Here is a 25,388-nt window from a genome sequence, read left to right as displayed (position 1 = left end):
GAATCAAACCCAATAGTATTAAGTTTTCAATTTCCACAGAAGAACTAATGTCTGATGTATATGGGTCAAGCAACCTTTTCTTGTTAGTTTCTCCAGAACAGTTAATTTCTTTACTGAAGTTCTGATATTGATTTAAGTGAATTGTTCACATGCTGAACACAGAAAGGAAGTCTCAAATATAGGACTAAACTTTTTCTAGTTTATGTACTGTACATTCAGCCAAAGATGGAAGAGAACAATCTACTTTAAAGTACCTTAAATCTGTTACTTGAGACCCACCAATTGACTTAGAAACCCCACATCCTCTCTATATCTTTTAAAATAGTTTCTGCAGAACTCTTGAAAAAGCTTGTCAATGGCTAGAATCCTGAGGCCTTCCATATTTGCTAAATATTAGGTCCCCAATAATCTCAGCAATCTTTACGTAAATGAAACTGCTCAAGATGCTGTTGTGTAATCTAAAGCAATGCAAAGGGAAAACAGGCACTCAGTTCCCCCATTCTTCTGTTAAATATGTGGGGAAAAATATTTAGAGTAGAAGGCATAAATGAAAGTTATACAGCGTGTTCACAAAAACTAGATTTCCTTTTATAAATTTCAATTGGGTAGCTGCCAAAATAGAAAGCAATCAACATCTTTCAAAAGTGTGTCCAGTAAACAAGTCTTGCCCATTTTGGAAAGTGTGAGGCCCTATAGTGACAATCACAAGTTACTATTCATCTAGCATGTGGCACTAGGTTCAGCATATTTAATACATATGAAGTACAAGTTATTCCTGTGTGTGAATTGACTATCCCCAACAAATTCAACTTTTGTATGCAGAGCATAACAGCTGCCATTTAAAGAACAATTACACAATTCCAGCTTTCAGTTCTGTATCAGGTTAATAGATTTATTGTGGCTTTGAGCGTCAAAGAGTATTTGAGGTAGACTACTAGCCTTTGTCAGATATCTCCCTGGAATTTTAAGAGCTCAGTTGCAATGAGGAATTCTTGGTTACATATGCACTCAGTGGTACTTGGAAGGACAAACTCTTAAAAAGAAGATGCGTGCATGATGTATACCTGTGAATCAGGGCAAGAATCTCCTGCTTCTAAAGAGTTCTTAGCAGTACCCATCCAGAGAGACATCTGGAAATCCTACAGATCACACGGCTGAATCCAGATTTAGAGGAGCGTCACACAAAAAGCAGATTTCTTTCCTGTTTGCTAAGGGAGTTTTGTACGCATTAATAAAGAAAGTCCTGTCAAATACTTTCAAGGAGTGGAACTTTTAAAAAGTTTAATGGTTGTCCAGTATGGGCTATGCAATCTTCTAGGACCTAGAACTAGATGGCAAAGAATTACTCAGTGACCGTGTCTTCAGACAGCAGAAGGCTCATGTGGAAAGTCAGATGCTTATTCATGTCAACTGCATCCTTCACATTTTCAAAATTATCCTAATATTGCTACAGAGTACATTATTCTGAAGAACCTTCCTGTGCTGTCAGATGGAGATACTTGAATAAAGTTCTTCTATTTGTTTCTTGAAGTATTCTCTCAGCTCTGGTCGCCTGGCTTTTAATGTAGGTGTCAACAAACCATTTTGTACTGAGAACATTTCAGAATGGATGGAAACTGCTTTAACCTGAAATTTTAAAAAATGAAATAAAATTATATAGGCATTAAAGGATCAAAAGGAAAAACAAAACTGAAGTCTTATCTAAAAACTCCACTTGGTTGCTTCCTAAAATTTGCTGATGAATTGTGGATTTTATCAGGCAAAACAAACATAACTTACCACTTTTCTAACAAAAATTACATGCACTGTCCAATTGATGAAATATACTGTAAATATGCTTTGTTTTATTCTGGTTTTGTATGAAGCAAGTGCTTTTGACCTGCAGTTCATTCTTTATTGTATAATCACTGGCAGATGTTTGTGGCTGACTATTATTTTGTTAATAGAAAGGTGAGTCCAACTGTTACTTTTATTTTGGGCGAGGTATACATTCATTTTAGACGGTTTAAACCTGAGTTCATTTGCTTCACTCCAGTTTCCCTGATTTTCCTAAATAAATAACTTTATTTTGCTACCAATTTGTATCTTTTCATTTAGGAAACTGCATTCTTCCCTGTGGGTAAAAAGCTATTATCCATGGAAGTCTGCTTCATATTCCCTCAAAGTCCAGAACCCTTGGTATAGTTACACAAAGACCTGAACTACAGATAATGTTTATTTATTGTACATGTTTAATGTTATATGGTTTGATTTATTGTTTGTGTTTTGTGCTGTATACTAGTTAGAGTGTGATTGTTTGAGTTCATTAGCCATTTTAAATCTATTTTATAAATAATAAATAAATTTTGCTCATGCTCTCACTTGGTATTTCACATACCTTTTGAATAGACTTTTAAAAATACATTTAAACATCATAATAAAAATGTTCTGTGGCCTTATAACATTTGAAGATACTTTTTATTTTCCTTTCAGCTGCACAGGAAAACATGCTTGTTGAATATTTACAAATACTTTCAATTTTTAGCATTGAAATTAGTGTCCAGTGTCTTTCCCTGGTTTAAAGGTCTTATCATATATCATATTTATTACTTCCATTGATGGGCACCATTGTGGGGCTGTAGATAGGGCATCAGTTGGCTTAATCTGGCTCTGCATACCATGTAATATATTTTGTGCACTCGGGCAACTTGTAAATTTAATAAATAAATAAAACACAAATCGTGACAGTGATGAAATGATAGAAGCATATGATAGATTTCTGACAACCCTCTGGGCAATTCTGAATATGTATATTTAGGAATAAATCCCACAGAAAGCACCCAAGACATTCTGTCAAGTTTGTCTGTATGGGATTAGATCCCTAGGGTTTTGGTTTTTTTCTGAATAAGTTCTCTTTCTCTGCCCTATGGGTGTACAGTCCCTATTAGCAAACATCTCCTATTTGAGTTCTGTAAGTGTTTTACAAAAATATCTATGCACATATGAGAAAATAGCCTATGCAGAAAACAAAAAGAACTGCTTTATTTTCTAGGTCAGCTATAAGAATTGAGGGCTTGACCTCACTTCCCAGAATTGCTTTCAGTTTATTTTGATATGTACTATCTATTACAAGAGACTTTTTGAAAGTGACTCTTACACAAATTTAAATAAAGATATTTTAATAAAAACAGAAATGTCAGTGAATATATGGCTGAACCACAAAGCACAGTGACGCATGTGAGGGTTTATATAATGCATACTAAAATCCCCTCCTATTCATCTCAAAAAGGAGTTCATCTCATTTTAGTCATCAATGTTTTTTTCAGTATTTACCTGTTCAAATGAATGAAGTCCGCTTTCTTTTCCTAATTGCACCATATCTTCCATTATAGCGTCTTTCAGTTCCTAAATAAGAACATAAGACACCTATTTATAGCCATGAAGCCCAATTTAGCAGCAAGAGAATATTAATATTCAAATAATTTCCTCCTTTTTATGTGCTTGTTTGTTGGATAGATAGCAGTGAATGAGGCATGGAATGGCATAATGAAAAAGATATGTACCACTTTAAATCCCACCTATCTTCCCAATTCTTAATTCTGGCTTCATTCACCCATCACTTGCTGAGGCCTTTAATTGATTTAATTGAATGTTGTACCTCCTTGCCCAATAAAAAGAAATGTCCTAAAACCCAGTAGAAAGCCCTGTATACAATGTCTAAAAAGACCACTTATCTTTATTTTTCAAGCATGCATGTATGCATGTACATGCCTGCATATCACACAAACTGTTATTTGGACAACAACTGAATTTCTCAAGCTTTTATGCTGGATTTAGCATTAAGTCCTGAAAGAATTCATGGGCCAACGCACACATGATGGGTTACCTTCCACTGCAAGGAAAACAGTAATTCAGATGCTATAATTTGCCAAGTTTATGCCAGTTTAAATATATAATGCAATTCTTCCACTAGGCATTTAGTAAAGGCAAGATCCCTAACCAACCTCAGTTTTAAGTACTGTTTTCTTTTTAAAAAGAGCTATGGAACGCGATTTGTTATATGATACTGCTGGAAGACTATTATATGCACATAAATGGAAATATTCTGAAATACCCACAATGGAGGGATAGTTGGTAAAGATGATGGAACTAGCAGGGATGGCAAGAATGATTTGTCTGATTAGGGAAAGGACAATGACCTCATTTATTACTGACTGGAAACCCCTTATGGAATTTCTGCTGCAGATATAATAATTAAAAAAGAACTTGCGATTTCTGGGTTTGACTATTAGAAAGGTTAGATTATGGAAAGAAGGAAATTATGATGTAATCTTAAGAAAGTAAAATATACAGTAAAGGCATTTATAACTGCTATTAAATTGGAAACTGCTTCTTTATCTCTTTTAATTTCTTATGTATTCATTTTTAATTTCTTTTGTTCCTCCTCTAAAAGTTGCATTGCTTTCATTATTACAAATTAATAACTTTAATTAAAAACAATTTTTAAAAAGCTGCCTGTAATGCATACTTCCTGAACATTCTTAACTATGAATTGCTTTCTCATTACCCCATCCCAAATTCAAATGATCATTCAGAAATGTTTGAATTTTTCTAACTTTCACAGAGTGCTTTTTTAAAAAAAAAATCCCTGACACTATATGATACTGGCCTCATCTGGCTTTTTTCCATTTTTGTGCCTGGCATTTAAGAATGGAAGAAATTGCCTGATATTGAATTTCACCTCTGATCTGTTGAGAGCAGCTGTGTCTACACTAACAGATGGGGTAGAGTGGGATGGGGTGGAATAGAGTGTAATCTTTATTGATTTAGTCATCTGATCATATGAAAAGTATAAAACCAATACAAATACAGGTACAAAGATAACAACATAACCTATTTACAATAATTTGTCACGCCTACATTTAACCCCAATCTGTCCTAAATAGTCAGTCCCAGTGGTGGGTTGCTCTTACTGTTGCTACCGGTACGCTGATCACAGTCTGTTTGTGCACGCGCTGGACGTGCGCTGCGCACATACCGCCCCTGCGACAGTCATCTGCTGGTTGGGGCTCACACAGACACCGCACACTGTGTGCATGTGCGCACTTTACTGTTTGCCATAAAAACAGCTATAGAGCGCGGGTCAGCCAAACGAGCCACCATACCGGTACGTGCTCAGTTGCTCCTGGCCACTACTGGTAAGGCGGTACTGAGCTGCACCCGCAGCAACCCCCCTCTGGTCTGTCCTCTCTAAAATAGCCATTGATATAGAGTCTTTGGACAGCAAAGGTGACCAACAACCAAGTACTAGAGAACAGAACACCAGACATGTCACTGGAAAGAAAAAAATTATGAAACCGTGTCTCAGTTATTTTGACTAGGCGAGGGAATTCACTGGAGAAAGCAATTATGTTGGGGAAGAATTAGCAGTAAAAGGAAACCAGGCCAACAAACACAATGGCTGGAACCATCAAAGCTGACACCTGCCAGGGCATAGAGAAACTCAAGAAGCAGTGCAAAATCGGAAGATGTGGAGAGACCTAACCCACAGAATTGCCAAGAGTCAAACACAATTGAATGATAACATCATCATCATTATCATCATCAAGAGTGCAATCTTACTAGTGATGCAGGTTCATTTCCTGCAAAGAGTAAGACAGTTTCTCCTGAATGTCCCAATTATTTTTTTAGTTTTTAAATTAGAATCTAAATAAATTATCCTTTCTGCATAATATAGTTTGCAATCAAAGTGGATATGTGCAATGTCTTCAACAGCAGGTGTACCATAGATACATAATCTTTCTTCAGATGGAATTCGATGAAACCACCTACATTTTACCACCAAATTCTAATTCTAAAATCCAGAGCAGACTTGGTTACACTTCAGGTCCCTTGAATTAAGCCATGACATCTAACCAGGTCCAGGAAACATACCTTCTCTTATTACAGCACCTGCCCTCTAGAATGGTATCTATTCATTAATCCAGTAGCTCCCACCCTAATGAAGTTTCATGCTCTTTCCTAATATAATTGTTCTCCCAGGCTTTGGGAATGGAACTCTGTTGTTTGCTTTTAATATGGAATATTGACTGAAAGTGTCAGATTCTACCGTGTTTCCCCAAAAATAAGACAGGGTCTTATTTTCTTTTGACCGCCAAAATAAGCGCTTTGCCTTATTTTCAGGGAGGTCTTATTATTTTTGAGGTGCAGGAGGTGGCAAGCATGGTCACCTCATGCCTGCAGCTGTGTTGCAATATTTCAGAAAGAGTTTATTTTCAGGGGAGGGCTTATTTTAGCGCATGCGCTCAAAAGTCCAATTGGGCTTATTATCCAGGGAGGTCTTATTTTTGGGGAAACAGGGTACCTCTACTGATTTTTGGTTTTGATAGTTATCTATTGTCATTTTGAAGTTAGGTGGCCTCCTAAATAAATGAATGGTTTATGTGAAATAATTTAACTTGTACCACTATTATGACATCAGACATTAACTCATAGAGCATGAATGGTATTCCAAACATTTAACATGTACAACTGCATACATATGGCCCTTCTTACATTATGTTCTCCATAATGTACCCATTCAGAGTAATCTCTTTCCCATTCTTAGGAAGTTGTTACAAGCTATCATGTTGCACCCCTTCATTTTAACAAAAGCTGCCTCCCACATAATTCTTTATAGTACCCTTGGAATTTCTGATCCAACTAAAATTTTCATCTGTGCCTCTTGCATAATCTTGCTAAAGGAGCATTGTACTTGTGTATTTGGACTAGAAAGAGAAGAGCATGTACCTTATTGTTGCAAAGATTTGTAAAGCTTCCATCAAAGCCCCTTTTCTTGGCCCAGCCTGGCATGACTTCAGCATCTGGTACAACAATCCCCACCAGAAAGGCCTGCAAAGTAAAATTGGAAGCCATATTTGTGACCCAGCTTTTCAGCTTAGTCTCATGGTCCCCAAATGGTTACACCAGCCATTACTGAATGAAAACAGAAGTGTTGAATGAAAACAGATGCTTCATGCTCAAAACAACTGAAATGGGTCATTTCAAATTTGAAAATGTTTGCACACCTCCACTTGCTACTTATTCTGAAATGCCTCTTGCATCAGCAAAATAGCAGTTTCTAATAACTGAACTTATTCCAGAAGACTTGTGGCACCATCAGGCAATATCCATTCTCCACATTATACTAGACATACCTATATTTCATATATGTAAAAAAGAAAACAAATAATTATCTTGAGACAACTATGCCACACTCATAATAGGGAAGTAGTGTACCACAGAAAAAAAATAGCTATCTTCTTCGCTTAATTTTACAGGAAGTCAAACAGAGTTTTCAAATTATAAAACAAGAGAAACTTGACTGAAATACAGAAATGCCAAGTTACCTGTAAGCTATCTCCGTGCACATATATTTGGGAGACAGGTTCACTACGAATGTAGATATTTTCAATTTTTTCTGGTGCAATGTATTCTCCCTGAGCCAATTTAAATATATGTTTTTTTCGATCGATGATTTTGAGTGTCCCATTCTGTGAGTAAACAAAAAAAAAAAAACCAATTATATTGATCTAAGGAAAAAAATTAGGCAATAATTTTCAACTTATTTTACATTTTGGGAATGGTAAGAGGAGCCAAAATTATCTCTGTGGTTTAGGAAAACTGGCAGCATACGGTACAACCCTTTACTTACTTAATAGAAAGAAAATCTGCTATTATGAATGAGGCTTTCCATCTAGTACATGGTTTTGGGATCACAATCTTACACTGTATTCAATCACATCAATAGTCTCTCTTTTCTCTGAAGATCCCTCAATAAGAGAGCCAATGTGTTATAGTGGCTAAGTTTGTAGGAGGACTGGAGAGATTTAGGTTCTAATTCATCCTCAGCCATAAAGATTTGGTCATTTGTGGTCAATTCTGTCACTCAACCTAATTCATAAGATTGGAATTGGAGAGATAATGAAGGGTGCTTCCCAACCCTCTGACTGAACTCATGGAGAAATGACCATAAAGCTAACAAATAACAACAACCTGGACCACCAAAAGGGTGAACAAATTAAACTCAAATCTCCCTGGAAAAACCTTTATAACTTCCCTACTACATTACAGTATCTCGCCATCTATATATACATAAACATTGGTGCCCAACTTATTTATCCCTTTATTATTTCCAGAAATGCCCCAAATCAACAAAGATGTCACTTTTCAACTTTATTCTTAATGCAGTAATGAAAAGTTAGCAGTTCAGTACATACAGACAGCCATTTTCCAACATCCCCTGTATGAAGCCAGCCATCCTTGTCCAAGGCTTCAGCTGTTCTCTCTTTATCTTTTAAGTAGCCCTTGAAAACATTGGGACCTTTGACACAGATCTGAAAGAGAGATCAACATGCTGCTTAACAGTAACAGTTTACTGTTCACAAAACAGCTGCTAGATATGAAGCAAACATTTTTGTAATGAGAACTAATTAGGTTATGTGCTCTTAGGGCAAGAGACTAATATGGCAATCTCCCATAAAGAAGCATTTACAGACTGTAAAGGGACTTCAAGCATTCATTTGGGCTGATATCCCCAACTGCTTGCAGCATACCAGTGCTGCCAACCTTATTCACCATTGCCTATAAGCTGGCAAAAGTTGTTTGAATTTTGCAGAGTAGAAATATTATAAATAAAGTTTTGATAGAAATCCAACAAGTACTAACCAATATGGTATACGAGTTTAATAAATAATAATAATCCCAAAATAGCTGGATTACCATTTGAACACTGCTGGCATTGACAAAATCACCACCGGTCAATTACAAAAGGCAGCTTTACTTGGAACAGCTTACATCCTGTGATGATGTCTTTAACATCATCAACTTCCACATCTGTCTCTCCCAGGTCCTTAAGAAGGACTCAATAAGTGAATAAAAATGCCAAATCCAGACTAAACATCTGGCTGACTGTGCAACAAACCATTATAAATAATGATCTAACCTTGATAACAGGTGAACAACTGTTCTCTGCTCTACTATCACTATAATGCAGATGGACTTGGTTAACAATTGTAAATGGGACTGGAATTTCCATCACTAAACAATGAGGTCACAACGTGCAATGTCATGTGACTGCATCGCTTAGCAATGGCAATCCCAGAAGTTCCCATTGCCATCATTAAGCAAGGATCTCCTGGCAACTTCCTGCTTACTTCCAAAAAGCAATTTCAATGGGGAAGCTGGCAGGAAATTGCAAGTCCCAGGGAGCTTGCAAGCAGGCAGGCGGGCCGGTAACTGGCCACCATAGCCCAGTGTGAGTGCAACCAGGCAAGGTTTGGGGGTTCCACATTCCATATTCACTCCTGGAAAGTCCTCTTTTGACATTACTTTCAGAGAACCCGTTCTGGAGCAGCAAAAGCTATTTCTTAATCTGACCCGAGAAACTCTGGGGGTCCTCCAAAACCCTCTCAGAAGACTGCAAAATCAAAAATATTTGCCAGGTACTGAAGATATTTTGCAAAACTGTAAAACAACTTCACTCTTATTATTATCATATTTTTAATTTGTTAAGGGAGTTTATTTGTGAATAAAATATAGTACAGTGTTGTGGCCCAGCAGGAGCCGTTGGAGCTGCCACCAGCGAGGGGCCCTGCCGACAGCAAGGGGCCCTATGAATCGGCCCTGGAGGATGTGGAGGACCCTGGACAGGGTTCCGACTCTTGGAATCAGTGGGGAGGAGACAAGAGAGGGTGATCCAGAAATCAACAGTGAGTTGTTCCGGGATGCATGCCGTTGAAGGGCTACTCGGTGTCAAGAACAACAATTATAGGAGGTAATTACGCTCAGCTGATGGTCATTAAGCTTCTCTCCAGACTATAAAAGAGACTGCTTGTGCCACGCCCTTCTTGCAGAAGTCAACACTTTGACTAAAGAGATGCAAACTTGGCAGGCTGGATTGCTGCCAGAGTTTGTCTGAAGTGCTGCCAAGGTTTGTTGGCGTTGCTGCCAAGGTCCTTATCTGTTTGTTTATTTGGCTTTCAGCCACTGAGATTCTGGTCTTGTTATTAAAGGACATTCCATTTTTACGCTTGTCTCGGTTTTCATTACTGGGGGTCAGAACAGTACAGTATGTTAATATCTAATGGATTTAAAACTGTTTTTTTACACAATTCAACAAACATTCTACAAATCCATCAATTAAACATTTTAATATGGTAAATATTAATAAATATAACTCATACAAACACAAGCTCTTTTGAGGATCCTCCATAATTTTTAAAAGTGGAAAGAGTGCAGTGAGAAAAGAAATTAAGAAACACTGCACTACAATAAGAAAACTTGCAAGGACTGATTTTCATTAATGCAGGAAGATATAATAGGCCACCCTAAAACTTAGAGTGCTTTAATATTGCAGTGAGCAATCCATGTTCCCTCCTGTATCGGTTAGGAACATTCTTGTTACTATCAAGAGGATCGTGAAAACCTTTAAAAAAGAATGTTAAGTACATGGCTTGACCATTTGATTTACTTCTAGCAAATTCCTTTTCCTTTTCCTAGTTTAATGGAACATATTTTGAAATGCTCTATTTTGGTTCCTATTCTATAGCTCTTATTTATAAAATGGTGCGTTTAAATCTGTAGCTAAGAAACAGAAATGAAGAAGTACCAATAGTGTACAAACATATTACCTCTCCCTCTCCTTTGGAAGAAAAGTAATTCAATTCTTCAACATCCACCAGTTTAATTAAATTACAAGGCAGAGGTGCTCCGACGTGGCCTGAAAATCAAATTAAGAAATATGTGGTTTTCTTCTCTTAAAAAAGTAAAAGCCACAGCAGATTGTTATCACATAGCTATCTGCATATTAATGAATATGCATATTAGTGAAGTCAGGTATGTGTAATTGAGTGAAAAAAATTAATTACAAAATCACAGTATCTCACAGTGAGATTGGTAGAGGGAGCAGCCTATACACCCATGGTTTGTCTCTCCCCAAAAAGGGGGGAAACAGTACAGAAATAGACCTGCAATTTATCACAAATATTGAAGCTAGAATCCCAGTAAGCTATATGATTACAGAAATTTACATAACAGCATTTTGCTTAACATTACTTATACTTTCCACCGGAGGTAAATTATTGATTGGTTTTAAAAAGAACTTGCCTGTTTGGCAGAGGATATTAAAAGAATCAGAAGCAGCCTAAATAGATAATTGTCCTGCAGGCCAGCATGTTTTAGGATTCTGGTCTTGGTGCTTTCAACCTTACATGACCACATTCACCTGTCTTTTATGAAGCTCCTGCCTCGTTGTTACCTGATGTCCAATCTCCCGGAGTGGTGAAGGTACACCCAGCTGTACACTCTGTTTGACCATAGCCTTCATAAACCTGTCAAAGAAACATTGTTTAAACAAGACACTAATGTTAGCGTTTAATTTAAAAACTGGAAGAAGTAGAAATTCTCTGCTGTGCTCAGAAGGGGAAATTCTATCATTCAGAATCCTATATGAGCCAAACTTTTGGTTCTTGAAATAAAGAAATTATAAATGGTGGCTAATGTTCTTTCTTATTATAAACTAAGAAAGTGGAGTGGGAAAGGTTTTTGGATTTTGTTGCTAGGCCAGGAAAAAAATTAAGTGGCTGAGAGCTGAATTATTAATAGCCACCAATTGCAACATTTCTGAGGGCTAATGCTGTAAGCTCTGCTTGGGCTAAGGAAGAAATATTTATTACTGCAAAGAAAGGAAGAGAGCATTGTCAGTCTGGGTCCAAGATGTCCTTGAACCTCTGGGTTTGAATATGTGTCTACTTAAATAAAGGAAAGTGATCATATTAAAATCCTGTGGAAAAAGCTTGGCTTGTAGACAATCCATCTGGGAAACACAGATTTATTTATCAAACTTGTATGCCACCCATCTTGCTCAAAGTGGCTTACAAACACTGAATAAAATGCAGTATAAAACATTAAAACAACAAGGGTCTTGAATTTAAATTAAAGATAATTTCAAGATGGTAGCTAGTCGGCAAAACTGGAAGCTAGAAAAATGGCAACTGCCATAATAATTAGCTCCATGCTGTAATGATCCAAGCCATTAGTTTGGCTAAAGTTAAGACAGAGGGGAAAAAAATCAAATCTGGCCTTTCCTAGGGTTCTTATAAAACATATTCTTATAAGAGACTGATCTTGTTAGGTTAGTGACAATTTCTATTATGAATGTATCTGATCCCCACCTCACTCTTAGGTAGAATTACAGAAAAGGCACATCTGAATATTCCTTTAGTAATTCCTACCTGACATCCTAATGCCGCTCGAAGGAAACCCAGAACTGTAGGTGAAGCAGGAGCAGCTCCAGTAACAATCATCCTAACACAACCACCCAGGCTTGCCTGTTAGACGAACACAATTTTGAAGTACAACATAGTATCATCTTATCATTTATTACTAAAAAAATGACATTCTCCATATAAACAACCCTACTCCCCACAAAGGTAATCCCATCTTTGCTATTCTTTCAGACCTTCCAAAAGGCTTTTGCAGGGAGCATTGATAAATATGTGACTACAGAAGCTCTGGCACCAAGAATGGTGGGGGAGTTGGTTTTAGGTTTTCTGTTTTGTTAGGCTTCTCTGAATCTTAATGCTGGATCGCGGTGTATACACCGCTCAGAGCCACATTTAACTGGAGTGGTATATAAGCCCTGCTAATAAAATAATTAAAAGAAAGATGTCTGCAGGGATGGTGTGACTGTCCACAATGTACAAAGGCAAAGGTCTGTTCATGTTGATTAACTAATGTCTAATACATAAGAGGGACTGCTAGTTGCTGCTTGCAAGATAACTTGTGCTTATGTGGCCTCAGATTTACATAGCTGTCTCTATAAATCTCATTGACAATAAAACCAATAGAATTAAAATCAACATACTCAATGTGAATCTTAATACAGGGTATGAGTCTTGCCACTTTCCTAAATACTCAGGAAATAAGGACTAAATCCACTTTCCTGAGGGGAACATTCCTGAGCGTGAGGTCCATATAGAAGAAAGCCCTTTTTTCTGCACTCACAGCTGTTTTGGGGCAGCCTGAGGCATCTTCTAAAGCACCTCTACTACAGATCTTAATAATTGAACAGGTTTAAAAATACAAACAAATATTCCCTTTTTGTTTCTCTTGTCTTAAAATTATTTTTTTAAATATTTGGTTTGAAATATTTAGGCCTTGCTTGCAAGTAGATGTATTTAACTTGAAGGGTTACTTCTGTGAAATTAGTTAGGTTGGCTAACTCTCCAATACCCTCATTACAAGGTGTTTCCACAGAGTATGGATGCCCCTCTCCCCCACAGGCAACGTTGTTCAACAAGTTTGCACCAAAGGAAAAAAATGACTTGATTATAACCAAGCTATTTTCCCATTTTTATCACCCGAATTCAGTATATGCTCAGGGCTTCACCCATCCCTACATTTAAGCTAGCCTTTTTAAATGCCTTGAGAAACATTCAGGGTAAATTGCATCCCTATTGTGAGTGACTCTCACGAGACCAAGTTTTTAATAAAGCCTTACCTGTATTTTGTTAAAGAATAATAAATCCCATATGCTGTCATTTCTAACGATTCCACTTTGAACTTCTGCTTTTTTACGATTAGCAGCAAATTCAAGAAGCCAGCGTTTCACAGGAGTGTCTGCTTGACTAAAAATCTACGAAGAGATACAAAAGAACAAGGAGAAAGGCAAGGGAATGTTACTTTCACAGAAAAAAATTGACAAGAAGCAAATGTATTACTTGTATAAGCAGACATGACTCTACAAATGTCTTCTTTTCCATGTTGATTCAATCGTATCCAATTCTCTTGAACTTTGCGGAAAAATCCCTGCAATTTTCTTGGCAAATTTATTTAGATGTGGTTGTCATTGCTCCCTTTCTAGGGCTGAGAGAAAGTGACTGGCCCAAAGTGTCTCAGCCGGCTTTGTGTCTAAGGCAGGACTAGAACTCATGGAATTTCCTGCCTTAATCACTAGACCAAACTGACTCTCACAATTGTCATTAGTTGTATACAATTTCTGGAATCAATGGTAGCTATGCTATAAAGCTGTTAGGAAAAGGCTAATCTATTATTCTTTGAATTATGCTCTATTTATCTTCATTCTACAAGGAAATTAAGTAACTGAAATTTAAATGGAGGTTAAGATATTTTGAGAATTTCTAGATGTTTAGTTTGGCATGGTTTTATATAATTATTTGGGAAATTATAGCAACAGAATAAAGAGGCATCTGGTAACTGCAGAGAAATTCTCACCTCTTAAAAGCCAATTGTGGCTGATCTTTATTTTTATTACTGTCATCTAAGGCAGCAATTATGCCAACTCTTCAGGATAAATCACTAGAATCCTATTTTATACAGTTTCACATACAAAAAGAGTAAAGAACTGAAGTCAACTTCATTTATGTTGCATTAATCATTCTACAAAACTATATATTGCCTGTCAAGTGCTTATGTATTTGTATACAGGTAGCCCTCAACGTATGACCACAATTGAGCCCAAAATTCATGTTACTAAGTGAAACATTTGTTAAGTGAGTTTTGCCCCATTTTATTATCTTTCTTGCCACTGTTGTTAAGTGAATTAGTGCAATTCTTAAATTAGTAACACAATTGTTAAGTGAATCTGGCTTCCCCATTGACTTTGCTTGTCAGAAGGTTGCAAAAGGGGATCACATGGCTCTGGGACACTGCAACTATCATAAATGTGAGTCAGTTGTCAAGCATCCAAATGTAAATCATGTGGCCATGGAGATACTGCAATGGTCATAAGTCACTTTTTTCAGTGCCGTTGTAACTTTGAACGGTCACTAAATGAACTGTTGTAAGTTGAGGACTACCTGTATACGAACATACTGCAATAACAAGTACATTAAAATGCAGGCTAAAATAATATTGAACAATAGCCTAAGGTGCAATGGAGTATATGTTTTATTTTAAAGAGAAGATAGCCAAAGATTGCCATTAGAGGGCCAACTCTCTTCCTGGGTGTTATCAAAGAAACATCCATCAGATAGTAGCATTTGATAATGATGGTGATGATGCTATTACTATCTAATGATACTTGCAAGAGCTCGGCATGTGTAGATAAAAAATATTTTCCTAATTATCCTAAGTACGTTGCTGCTTAAAATCTTTAGCGGTACCACCAAACGGTATTCTGCTGTCCCAATACAAGCCCCACCCCTTTTGGTCCTTTGCCATGATGTCCCATAGATGCTTGTATGGAGTGAGCTAGTCACACGATCCTGCTTTTGTCACCATGTGACAAGAAAAACAGTACGGCATCCCTAATAAACATACCCAAGCATTGCTGGTGCCTCCACCGACTTCAGTATCATTCCCCATCCCCTAGTAAGGATGCACTCCAGTCAGCCTATGGTGGTAACCAGAAGACTGCCTGCATGCTCCTACTGAGACACAAGCACAGAGCTAGAGGCCAACACTGTGAAGCCAAAGTCTTCCCGAGCTACTAATTGTGCTCTACAGACATATAAAACCTATCTCTAATAACCTTTAGACAAGTCTATGTGGAAGAGAGGAATTCACTTTTTGTAAAATAGAAAACCTGGAGCCTCTGCCCCCCCCCCCCCAGCTTAGATCAAACCCTGAGCAATAGTGGCCACAGAAATCAAACCAGACTTCTGGGAAGTCCTGCGAGCAACACTAAAACTCAGGTAAGAAGAAACAGGGTCATCCAGATTATAACCCTCATATCATTTAAGTCTGTCCGTCCGTCCGTCCATCCATCCATCCATCCATCCATCCATCCATTTATCTATCACATTTCTGAACTTCCCATCTCCTCAAAAAGGGATTCTGGGTGGTGTACAATAAAATAAATAAAATAAATAAGTAAAAAATAAAATTTCATTTGCTATCTAATAGAAAAGCACCTCATACTATAGACCTATTGCAATATTATAATAATTAGACTGTTTCTTATGTATTTTAAAAAGACACAGGAATTGTTTTGGAACAAAAATGTAGCAGTCTTTTAGACTATAGTATGCAGATCCATTAGTTTAGCCTTCTCAATTAATGGAGTGATTCAAGTGGACAAATTCTTATATTAATTAATTTCATTCTAGTAATTGCTCTGTTTAAAATTCTTTTTGTTATAATTATCCTGATGGTTCTGCTGCTTACATGACAGATTTTTCCTGAGGCCAAACTCATACTTCAACAAAATCAATGTTCAAACAGCAGATAGAATATTTTGCATTTCTTTTGTTCATAAAAATACCATTCAACTTAACAAGCATTCGGGTAGCTAAATACATTTAAATGGAACATACTATTCCACTGCAAATTTCTGGTAGAACATTCTGAGTAAGTACACTGCCTTACATAAATGTTAAATATGCAGCAGCCAATGAATTTAAGAAAAGAAAGAAGTCCTAACTATTAGATAAGATCATTTTTTCCCTTTAATTTGCCAACACAAATGGTACCTTATCGTACATCCTGTTGAGTAGTCTTGGTACAACAGGAAAGATGGTGGGACGCAGAGCTTTCATGTCATCGGACAGCAAGCGAATATCCCCTTGGAAGAAGCCAATTCGACCCCCATGACAATACACTACAGACTGTAACGAAGGAAAAGGAAACAAATTAGTTCCTGTTTTTACTCAATAGGCCCCAAATGTGCCAATAGGCCCCACATCAAACCCATATACTACTCCTTAGGCATCTTTCTTATTGATGATACCAGAAAGTCACTATTAAATAACTTCTCATAAGACTATACAATAGTCTTGGCCATGTCATGTGCATAACAGAACAAGTGTTTTCTGTTCTACCATTAGGGGGCAGATATTCTATTAAAGAATCCAAGATTTGCTACCTTACAATACTCAGAAAGCCAGCCATGATGGGTGATGGCTATCCACTCTATATTTTAAGTTCTCTTGGCAAAGACATTCCATTAAAAAAATTCAGCACTAGTTGTAGGGCAAACAACTAGCTGTGAAGTTCAGGAAAGACAGTCTTTGGAAGAGAGGTAGTAGTTCATTCCATGTTGTAAGTAATTTTTAACCATGGTTAAACTATGCAGAAAGAACCTAGTTTCTCTTTAATATTCTTCTTAGATTCAAGGGGGACAAAATCACCTTCTGTTTTAGATTAATAGCAATAGCACTTAGACTTATATGCTGCTTCACAGTACTTTACAGCCCCCTTTACAGCAGTTTACAGAGTCAGCATATTGCCCTCAACAATCTGGCACCTCATTGCCCACCTCGGAAAGATGAAAGGCTCAGGCAACCTTGAGGCAGTTGGGAAATTAAGTCCAATTAAGCATGTTTCTGAATCTTAAATTAAGGATAATTGTCACTATAATTATGGAAAGAGCTTTAAGCCACAGTTTGTGAAGATGGTTTGTTTTCATGAGTTGAATAGAATAGGGCCAGAGGTAGGGGTTCCTACTGGTTCGGCCGAGTAGGTAGTAACTCGGCCTGCCACGCCCATGAACCAGTTCTCTCGGCGGTGCCATAGGCGGTGCCATCTTGTTTTTTGCTTCTGTGCATGCACAGCTTTTTCTTAGTACTGTGCATGCACGCAAAGCGTGTGTGCATGCGAAGCACATCCCTGAGCGAACCAGCAGTAGCAGCAGCCGGAACCCACCTCTGGATAGGGCATGGGTGAAGCCAGGCATAGGTGAGTCATTCTTATAATGCTATACTATGATTCAATACAGTGTTTTTCAATATTGGCAACTTTGAAATGTGTGGATTTCAACTCCCAGAATTCCTCAGCCAGCATGCTTGTTGGTATCCAAACATCTTAAAGTTGCTAGGTTTGAAAAACACTGATCAAGTAGCACATCTGGGCCATCCCATTGTCTAGTCATCCCTTTTTTATTGTTCAGGAGGAGAAAATGTTGGCTTCCACTGACACTGAGGCCTTACCTGTACCATTCGCTCAAACATGTGTGCTAAAGGCAAATAGGAAATGTGTACATCCTCATATGTAGGAGACCACTGACTCTGGAAAAAAAAACACAACAGGGAGCCCCACAAGGCCTGGTCAGTCTAGGCAGATTCTTACCTGTATCACTCTCTCAAACATGTGAGCCAAAGGTAGGAACGAGATGAGTACATCGTCCTGTCTCGGAAAGATCACTTTCTGCAGATGAAGGGCATGGGAGACAGAAAGGAAAGAAACACTGACAGGAAGACACAACAAGAAAGTCATAAAACAATAAAAAGAAAAATGGCACCAAGAGGAGCAAAAGGGGGTAGAGATTATTATGTGAGAAAAGAGAACAGTGTTTGAAATAATGCGTTAGGCCACGACACCAATGGAGCTATGTTAGCAGGAGTGGTAAGTAACACAAGGATGTAATGCAGAGAGCTCTCTCCACTGTACAGGGCACCAAAGGTGTCCGTTCCTAATCACAGCAACCAAAATAACGATGTGTGCATCATATTATCTATCACTGACACAAATCCTGCCCTTTCATATTTGCATCATGACAATTACGCAATTGTGTAATTATGGAAGGAACTGAGTTTGCATCATGGCACATGTTTTATCCTTCAGCCCCCCTCCCCCTGATCTTCTCCAGACACCTGGGCAGGTATGTTCTGAGACTATTCAAGCATCTCTGATGCCAACTCAAAATGCCCGTTCCCAAGAACACTTCAGATACTTTTACTGCTTGGAGTTTTCCCCAAAGAAGTACCTTTTTTAAACAATTTTCAATAAAATTGACCAATTACTAAGCCACATGTTCAAATGTCGACATCCACATGGGTTAGGAACATATTCTAGACCAAGTCAAACCATTTACCTAGCAGACACGCTATTTGTAATGGAAGGACAGGATATTCATTTATTTATAGAAACTTCCATCTATTTATTTACTGAAACATTATTATTAAGATAATAAGATCCCTTTTTAGCACAAGCCACCCAGAGTCACTCTAATAGGGAGTAGGTGGCATATAAATAATAAAATAAATAAATAAATAAATAAAATGAAATAAAATAATAAAATGAAATAAAACAGCTAGCATTTGGACAATTACAATATCAAACTGCAAGACTTATCCTCTAGTAGAAGGAAATCTGTGGCCTATAATAACTGTTTGATCCCCAGGATCAGCTGTAATGTACAAGTGACAGATCAGTCACATATCAAGATAGGGCTGAAAAGGGTTCCTATGAAATCCTGGATAATTGGAGTTAAGTAGTGGTTTACATTGGGTTTCATTCTGGCTTAGTGCACTATGTGAATCCATCCATAATAGTTAAGTAGTATGTCTCAACAAGGCCACTGCAGCCTGTTTAATAAAACACAGTTAATCTGATTGAACCCAATTAGCATAAGGCAATCTCTGAGTCATAAACAGAATATAGCATGTGATGCTTTTATGAGGATGGGATATAACACAAAATTCATAGCCAAATAAATTCTATTTATCAGTCAGCCATTAAAGGCATGGGAATCCTTCCAAGTTTTTTTTTTAATATCATGTTATAAAATTAACCTTGCTATCTTGCTTTTTGGGTGCCTGTTCATGCTTCCATGCTTTAAATTACACAGATCCTTTATTAACCCTTTTTGACTCCCTTTCCATTTTTATTTTTTCTTTAAAATGTCTAATATTTTTTAAAATGTATTTTTCTATTGCAGAAAATCAGTTTATGTACACTGCGCATTAAGGTGCTCATAGTGATCACTGTAGAAAGACCATTATCAGTTGGGAGCTGAAAGAGCTGGCATGAGAAAAAGTAACATCTAAATTTCTCTGACCCATTTTAAAAAAATGAAGACTTACAGTATACCTATTCTTGAAGTGGCCAGCAACATTTCATGGTTATGGTTCTAAATCCATTTTCTTTTCCCCAAACTGCTTTCTACACTAGATCAAAATTTAATCATGTTTCAAAAAGACCACTCAAAGTAACTCAAGTTTTAAGGCAATGTTAACTATAGTTACACTGATTTCGGTGTATCTGCCTGAACCATGCCCAAGCCTCAAGTCGGAATGATCCTTTGTTTGTTTGTTTACCCACCCTTCTTGCTAGGAAAAAAATATTTTAAATTCAAAAATCATCATTGGATTTTTTGCTACTAGCATTAATTCAGCACTTAAACCAATGGCATTGGAAATTACACTCATGACTCCCAAGCAGTCTCCTAAGACAGTTTCCTATTTTGTAGGTGTTTCTATTTCCAAAATTATATAGCTCATTTTGTTGTCAGGTTTTAAAGTAAATAGAGTATTCACCTCTGTCACTTTCAAAAAACCTGAAAAATCAGCCACCACATTTCCATGAGTCAGCATAGCACCTTTTGGGTTACCTGGAAAATGGAGGAAGAAGAATCTTATCAAATAAATGTTCACATTTACCAGCTAAGGAACGTGGGCAAAAAAGCCAGTACCACAGATAATTCTTTCAAAAAAAATTTCTTATTTGCTAATATGAACTGGTCTTTGACAGGATGTGCATTGTCAGTCTTTAAATGCCAACTTAGCACTTACAGTTTAAGAAGTTTTCACCGTGACCCGTCAAAAGCGCGAACGTCATAAGCACGCCGACAACACCGCAGCGCTAAAACCGCGATTTCAAAAGCGCGCCGACAACAGCACGCCGACCGAAGCGTGATTTCATTTAAGGTAAGATTTACAGTTAGGTTTAGGTTTAGGGTTAGGTTGAGGGTAAGGTTGAGGGTTACGTTACAGCGCGCTTCTGTCGGCACGCTTTTGTTGGCGCGCTTTAGGGCTAATTAGTCGCTAATTCGTTGTGCGGTTTTGTCACCACGCTTTAGACACCGCGGTTTAGTCAGGCGCGCTTTTGTTGTCCGCGCATTTGTGGTGGAACCGTTTTCACTGCTGTAGTATCAGTGAAGGAAAGATGGGTCAATCAAATAAGTCACTTCATATACACACAAAAGGCACTTTCAGGGACCCTGTCCGATATTTCCTAGGAACAATTATTGTTCAGATGTCGAAACTTGGTTCCCATAAGCTTTCCCTTCACTGAACTAACAGTGAAATCTCATCATCTACCTTAGGAAAGAACAGCTGCCATCTCTGCCCCTCATTTAAGGACAACATTTCTACCATGATAATTCTTTGGAAAACACACCCAATTTGGTAGAAGATGCTAAACAAGGATCCCAAGGCAGATCCACCCATCATTTCTCTGATGCTTGTTTTCTTTTCTTCTTTTTTGCCAATTCCCTTTTCCTTCAGTATGAGACTAGCACAAACTTTTAAGATGAAACTGAGGATGCTTTATTATAACCAGTCACATTTTAAGCATAACATATTTGAAATCACGTTGTTTGTTTCAGAGCTATCTTTGAAAACAATCAGCTTCTACCAGGGTTCAAATGTTGATTTGTGTAAGAACTTTGTAAACAACCTGGAACTTAATGCAATCTTTCCACACCACTGTCAGTACAACCACAGCCAATTCTCCTAGTGCTATCTGATGGACAGCAACCAAGATATTTTCCTTCAAATATTTATAGGCTTGAAAGTATGAAGAAATGCATTAAATAAATGTAGTATTTCAGGGTCAGTAGGGATGGCAAGATTATTGCTCCCAACCAAGGACATTTCTTCAAAAGGAGAGGTAATGAAATGTGCTTTAAAAATCCAAATATATGACATTTGTCTTTGGCTTTTTCCGATTTTATTTTCTAAAGATCTTTTTTTGCTGCAAATAGGTAAAAGAATAATTTTCCAAATCTATACCTCAATAATAAAGCAGATAGATTTAGAAAAGAACTAATGAAAATATCTGAATTAAGTACATTCTACCATAGTGTGAGAAAAAGCCACGTATATGATTTTTCATTTGTCAAATTAAATAAATCAAATCGCAGTGATCAGAACTAGCATTATCAAGATCCAAGTAGCTAACATTCCAATATTTCGGGAAATACATTTTTACTGTGAAGGAAATAACCCTTCATTCCTCATGTATTTGACTGTCCATGGGATATTTAGATACCTTGCTACTTTCAAACTGGTTGGAAATTGCAATTGCTATACATATTGTTCCAAGTAAAAAATAATGAAGTAAAATAAAAGTAAAATAAAAGTAAAATAAAAGATCAACATGGGAGATATTTAGTAAAGTCACTCTAGGCAGAGTTCAAAGAACTTTGAATACAAAAACAGAATACAAGATTTTAATTCTAATATCCACTGGACCTGAAGTTAAATTCACAATGGGCCAAGTAGTCATTCAATCCGTGAATTTAACCAGCTATTTACCAGTATAAATGTTTTAACTTTTCAAAATATATGTCATCAGTCAGGGTGATAAGCATTTTGCATTTATATATACCATTATGTTTTTGTATCACCATCCCCCCAAATATTATAAAATATGTAAAAATAATCAAAATTAAAATGTATACATTTCTATTTACAAATATTTTAAATGGATCAAAAATACTTAAACTATAAACTACATTTATGCAAAATTTTATCAGCATTAAAGTGATACATTTTACCTGTGGTACCACTAGTAAAGCAGACAATTGATAGATCTTCTGGGCGAGGAGGCTAAAAAAATCATAAGAATAAGAAATACAATTTCTTGCATCAGATTTATCAGTTTCAAAAACAGAAATAATATTATCATTTTAATGCAATGATTTCCATAGGATGTTGCTCATCCCCACCCCCCAAAAAATCTGTTTCAAAATAAAGATAGACCTTACTTAACAACTGTCCTATTTAGTGAACATTCAAACTACAGTTGTACCTCAGAATGCATCATTAATTGTTTCCGGGACGACTTCCAAAATTGATGAGCACCAAACCATTTTTCCCATAAGGAATAATGTAATGAGTCACAAGGCAGTCAACAACAACAAGTTCTAGCTTGTGTGTTGAGTACCAAACAAACAATGAGTATTGGGACAAACTTTTTGCATCAAAATGCATTGAGTGCCAAATCTGATGAGTTTGAAAGCAACTGAGTACCAAGATATCACTATAAATGATGGCACAGAGAAAGCAAAATTTTACACTTACAACTGTTGCAGGGTTTCCACAGTCATGTGATTGAGATTTAAGCACTTCACAATGAGATTGTAAGTGCATCATGGTCATGTGATGTCTTGCTTCAACCACATCATTTAGCAATGGAGTTACCAATCCCAACTGGGGTTGAAGACTTTATGGTATGCACCTTTATTTGGGGTTGAGCTGGACGGAACCTAAAGAACACCTTGGCATCCCTTTTTGTAAGACAGCATAGACAGGGAGTCATCCTTTATCCAGAGACTGATAACTATGCTGAGGCTGTCATCCTGTCTTCATCTGCATTGTACACAAATCACACACACACACACACACACACACACACACACACAAACACACAGAGGTGGGGGGGAGGGAGGCTAGACTAGAGTACCTCTGTATGTACTCTGGAGGGTGAAACTGCCATCTCAGCATTGGATTTGAAGGTGAGGGAAACTTCTGAATAAAGCTAATAAGATATCAGAGACCCAATACCTTCAGAATCCAGTTTGGATTTTTTTGTGTTTTTGTTGCTTTTAATTCTCAGCTTAAATTTTGTTCATGAAAATATTCAGAGGGGAAGTTCTTGGAATCACCAAATTGAATAACTTCTATTCACAAGAATGGAAGTCATTCATCTTGCAGACATCTCCCACTCTTATTTCTGCACTTATGTTAATCCTTTACCTGAAGATTACAGAAACCAAAATTCAGCCACTTACATGCCAAATTCTAATGATGTAATATCAGTTTTTTGGGGAGTGGGGAGAAGAGTAGGGAATATTAAGTATGGGAATAAGATAAATTCACCTCATTGGTGTTTTCTGTTCCTAATCACTGATTGATGGATTGACTTCAAAAACATGTACTGCCAAATATCCAGTTATGTAAAAAGTATCCAATAATTAATTTTTGGAGCATTTTTCTCAGAATCCTCATATTGGTTGTAAATCATAAACTGTTAGAGTCACACAAAAGCAGACCTTTTCTGCACAGAAAATTTTGTCACATGACGTTCATACTAGCAAGACACCCAGCTTCTGCTCAGTAAGATTCTCCCATGGCAGTAGAAAACAGCATCACATAATTATTTTCTATTTTAGTCCTGAACATGGCAAATATCTCACATGAAGATACAGGAATTCTCCATATAAAAACATTCATGTGCTGGGCAATTCTGGTGTCTCTTTTCTGAATGAACAGTCAACATTTTTTAAAATGCTGTTTCCCTGTATCCCTGAAGTATTATTTATAAGCAGCTTATTGAAAAATTTACAAAACATCTGTACCACTAAATTTGGAATGTGAACAAATAACCCAGATAATCTTGTATTATTTTCATTATTTCCTTGAATGCTTATGGTGCATTTAGCCGTTTGTTTATGAGAAAATACTAAAGATAGAACAGGATGGATTATACTCACTACAGGAGCATGCCAGAATTCCCGACCACAGTTCTGAAGAATACAAGAAAATAATCATAATTTGTATTTGGGATAATATGTGAGCAGTTCTCTGGCCTGACTTGTTTCCTATTGCTGTTTACCTCTTCAAACTTACATCATGCTGTGATATACTGACAAAACTGGACTAATATAGCAGTTTTATGTTGTCAAATTTAGGTTTTTTAAAACATTATTAATTGAGTACTACTTTGGTGTAATGGTTAAGACATCAGGCTAGAACCAGGAGACTGAGCATTCTAGTCTTGCCTTAGGCACAAAGCCAGCTAAGTGACCTTGGGCTTCTCCCTCTCACTCAGCTCTAGGAATCACTCAAAGGCAAACCTCTTTCTAAAAAACTTTGCCAAGAAAATGGCAGGGACTTCTCCATACAGCTACCAAGAGTTAACACTGATTCAAAGGCATTAAAACAAATCAAATTGGTACTTATTAACTTTGTCTTGTCTTTGTTTTTTTTTTAATAGTCTTTTTTTAGCATATTAAAAATACATTTATTCTCACCGCTTAAAATAGTTTTTCATTTGACAAAAGTATAAAATAAGATCAAATAAAACACTGGAAAAGAAACGCACCTCTACTTCCAGCATAGCCTGGATTTGAACTCCACATCTTTGTCCTCTTTCTTTAAGGTCCTTTTCAAAGGGGTCCATCAAAATAATTAATTTCAAGCCTGGTGTTTGTTTTCTTTCTACATGTTCTAGCAGGACTGTGGCTTTTTCAAGTTTATCACAAACTACTATAGAAATATCAGCTAATAAGATAAATCAAATGATACGGGTAACTATATTAAAATACAAACACATTTTTATTTACAAATCACAAGCCATCTAAATTGTGTGACATTTATTCAAAGAAGAATATATATCAAGTACTGAAAATTACAATCCTCTAATCGCCAATCACTGCAAATGTATTCTTATTTCAATTGTGTATA

The 25,388-nt window shown here is 36.9% G+C and overlaps 1 protein-coding gene across 7 annotated transcripts in view; it reads right to left on the bottom strand.

Annotated features, from left to right (window-relative positions):
• Window positions 1–25,388, bottom strand: part of ACSL6 (acyl-CoA synthetase long chain family member 6) — a 96,846-nt gene continuing 71,458 nt past the window's right edge. For 5 of the 7 annotated variants that reach the window (XM_032210013.1, XM_032210015.1, XM_032210018.1 and 2 more), the window contains 15 exons: window positions 25,027–25,205; window positions 24,416–24,448; window positions 22,478–22,529; window positions 20,235–20,308; window positions 18,046–18,123; window positions 16,452–16,586; window positions 13,520–13,654; window positions 12,252–12,347; window positions 11,276–11,348; window positions 10,650–10,738; window positions 8,238–8,354; window positions 7,368–7,511; window positions 6,769–6,870; window positions 3,313–3,384; window positions 1–1,626 (listed from right to left, as the gene is read on the bottom strand). In XM_032210013.1, coding sequence (XP_032065904.1) covers window positions 1,486–1,626; window positions 3,313–3,384; window positions 6,769–6,870; window positions 7,368–7,511; window positions 8,238–8,354; window positions 10,650–10,738; window positions 11,276–11,348; window positions 12,252–12,347; window positions 13,520–13,654; window positions 16,452–16,586; window positions 18,046–18,123; window positions 20,235–20,308; window positions 22,478–22,529; window positions 24,416–24,448; window positions 25,027–25,205 — 1,520 coding nt within the window. In that variant the 3' untranslated portion in view covers window positions 1–1,485. Of the gene's footprint in view, window positions 1,627–3,312; window positions 3,385–6,768; window positions 6,871–7,367; window positions 7,512–8,237; window positions 8,355–10,649; window positions 10,739–11,275; window positions 11,349–12,251; window positions 12,348–13,519; window positions 13,655–16,451; window positions 16,587–17,906; window positions 17,985–18,045; window positions 18,124–20,234; window positions 20,309–22,477; window positions 22,530–24,415; window positions 24,449–25,026; window positions 25,206–25,388 lie in introns of all 7 variants that reach the window. The other 2 variants (XM_032210020.1, XM_032210014.1) reach the window with 2 other exon arrangements.

The sequence above is a fragment of the Thamnophis elegans genome, chromosome 2 (genome assembly GCF_009769535.1).
Source record: "Thamnophis elegans isolate rThaEle1 chromosome 2, rThaEle1.pri, whole genome shotgun sequence".
Taxonomy (NCBI): Eukaryota; Metazoa; Chordata; class Lepidosauria; order Squamata; family Colubridae; genus Thamnophis; species Thamnophis elegans.
The sequence above is the reverse complement of the archived record's forward strand: the minus strand, read 5'-3'. Positions and strand labels throughout refer to the sequence as shown.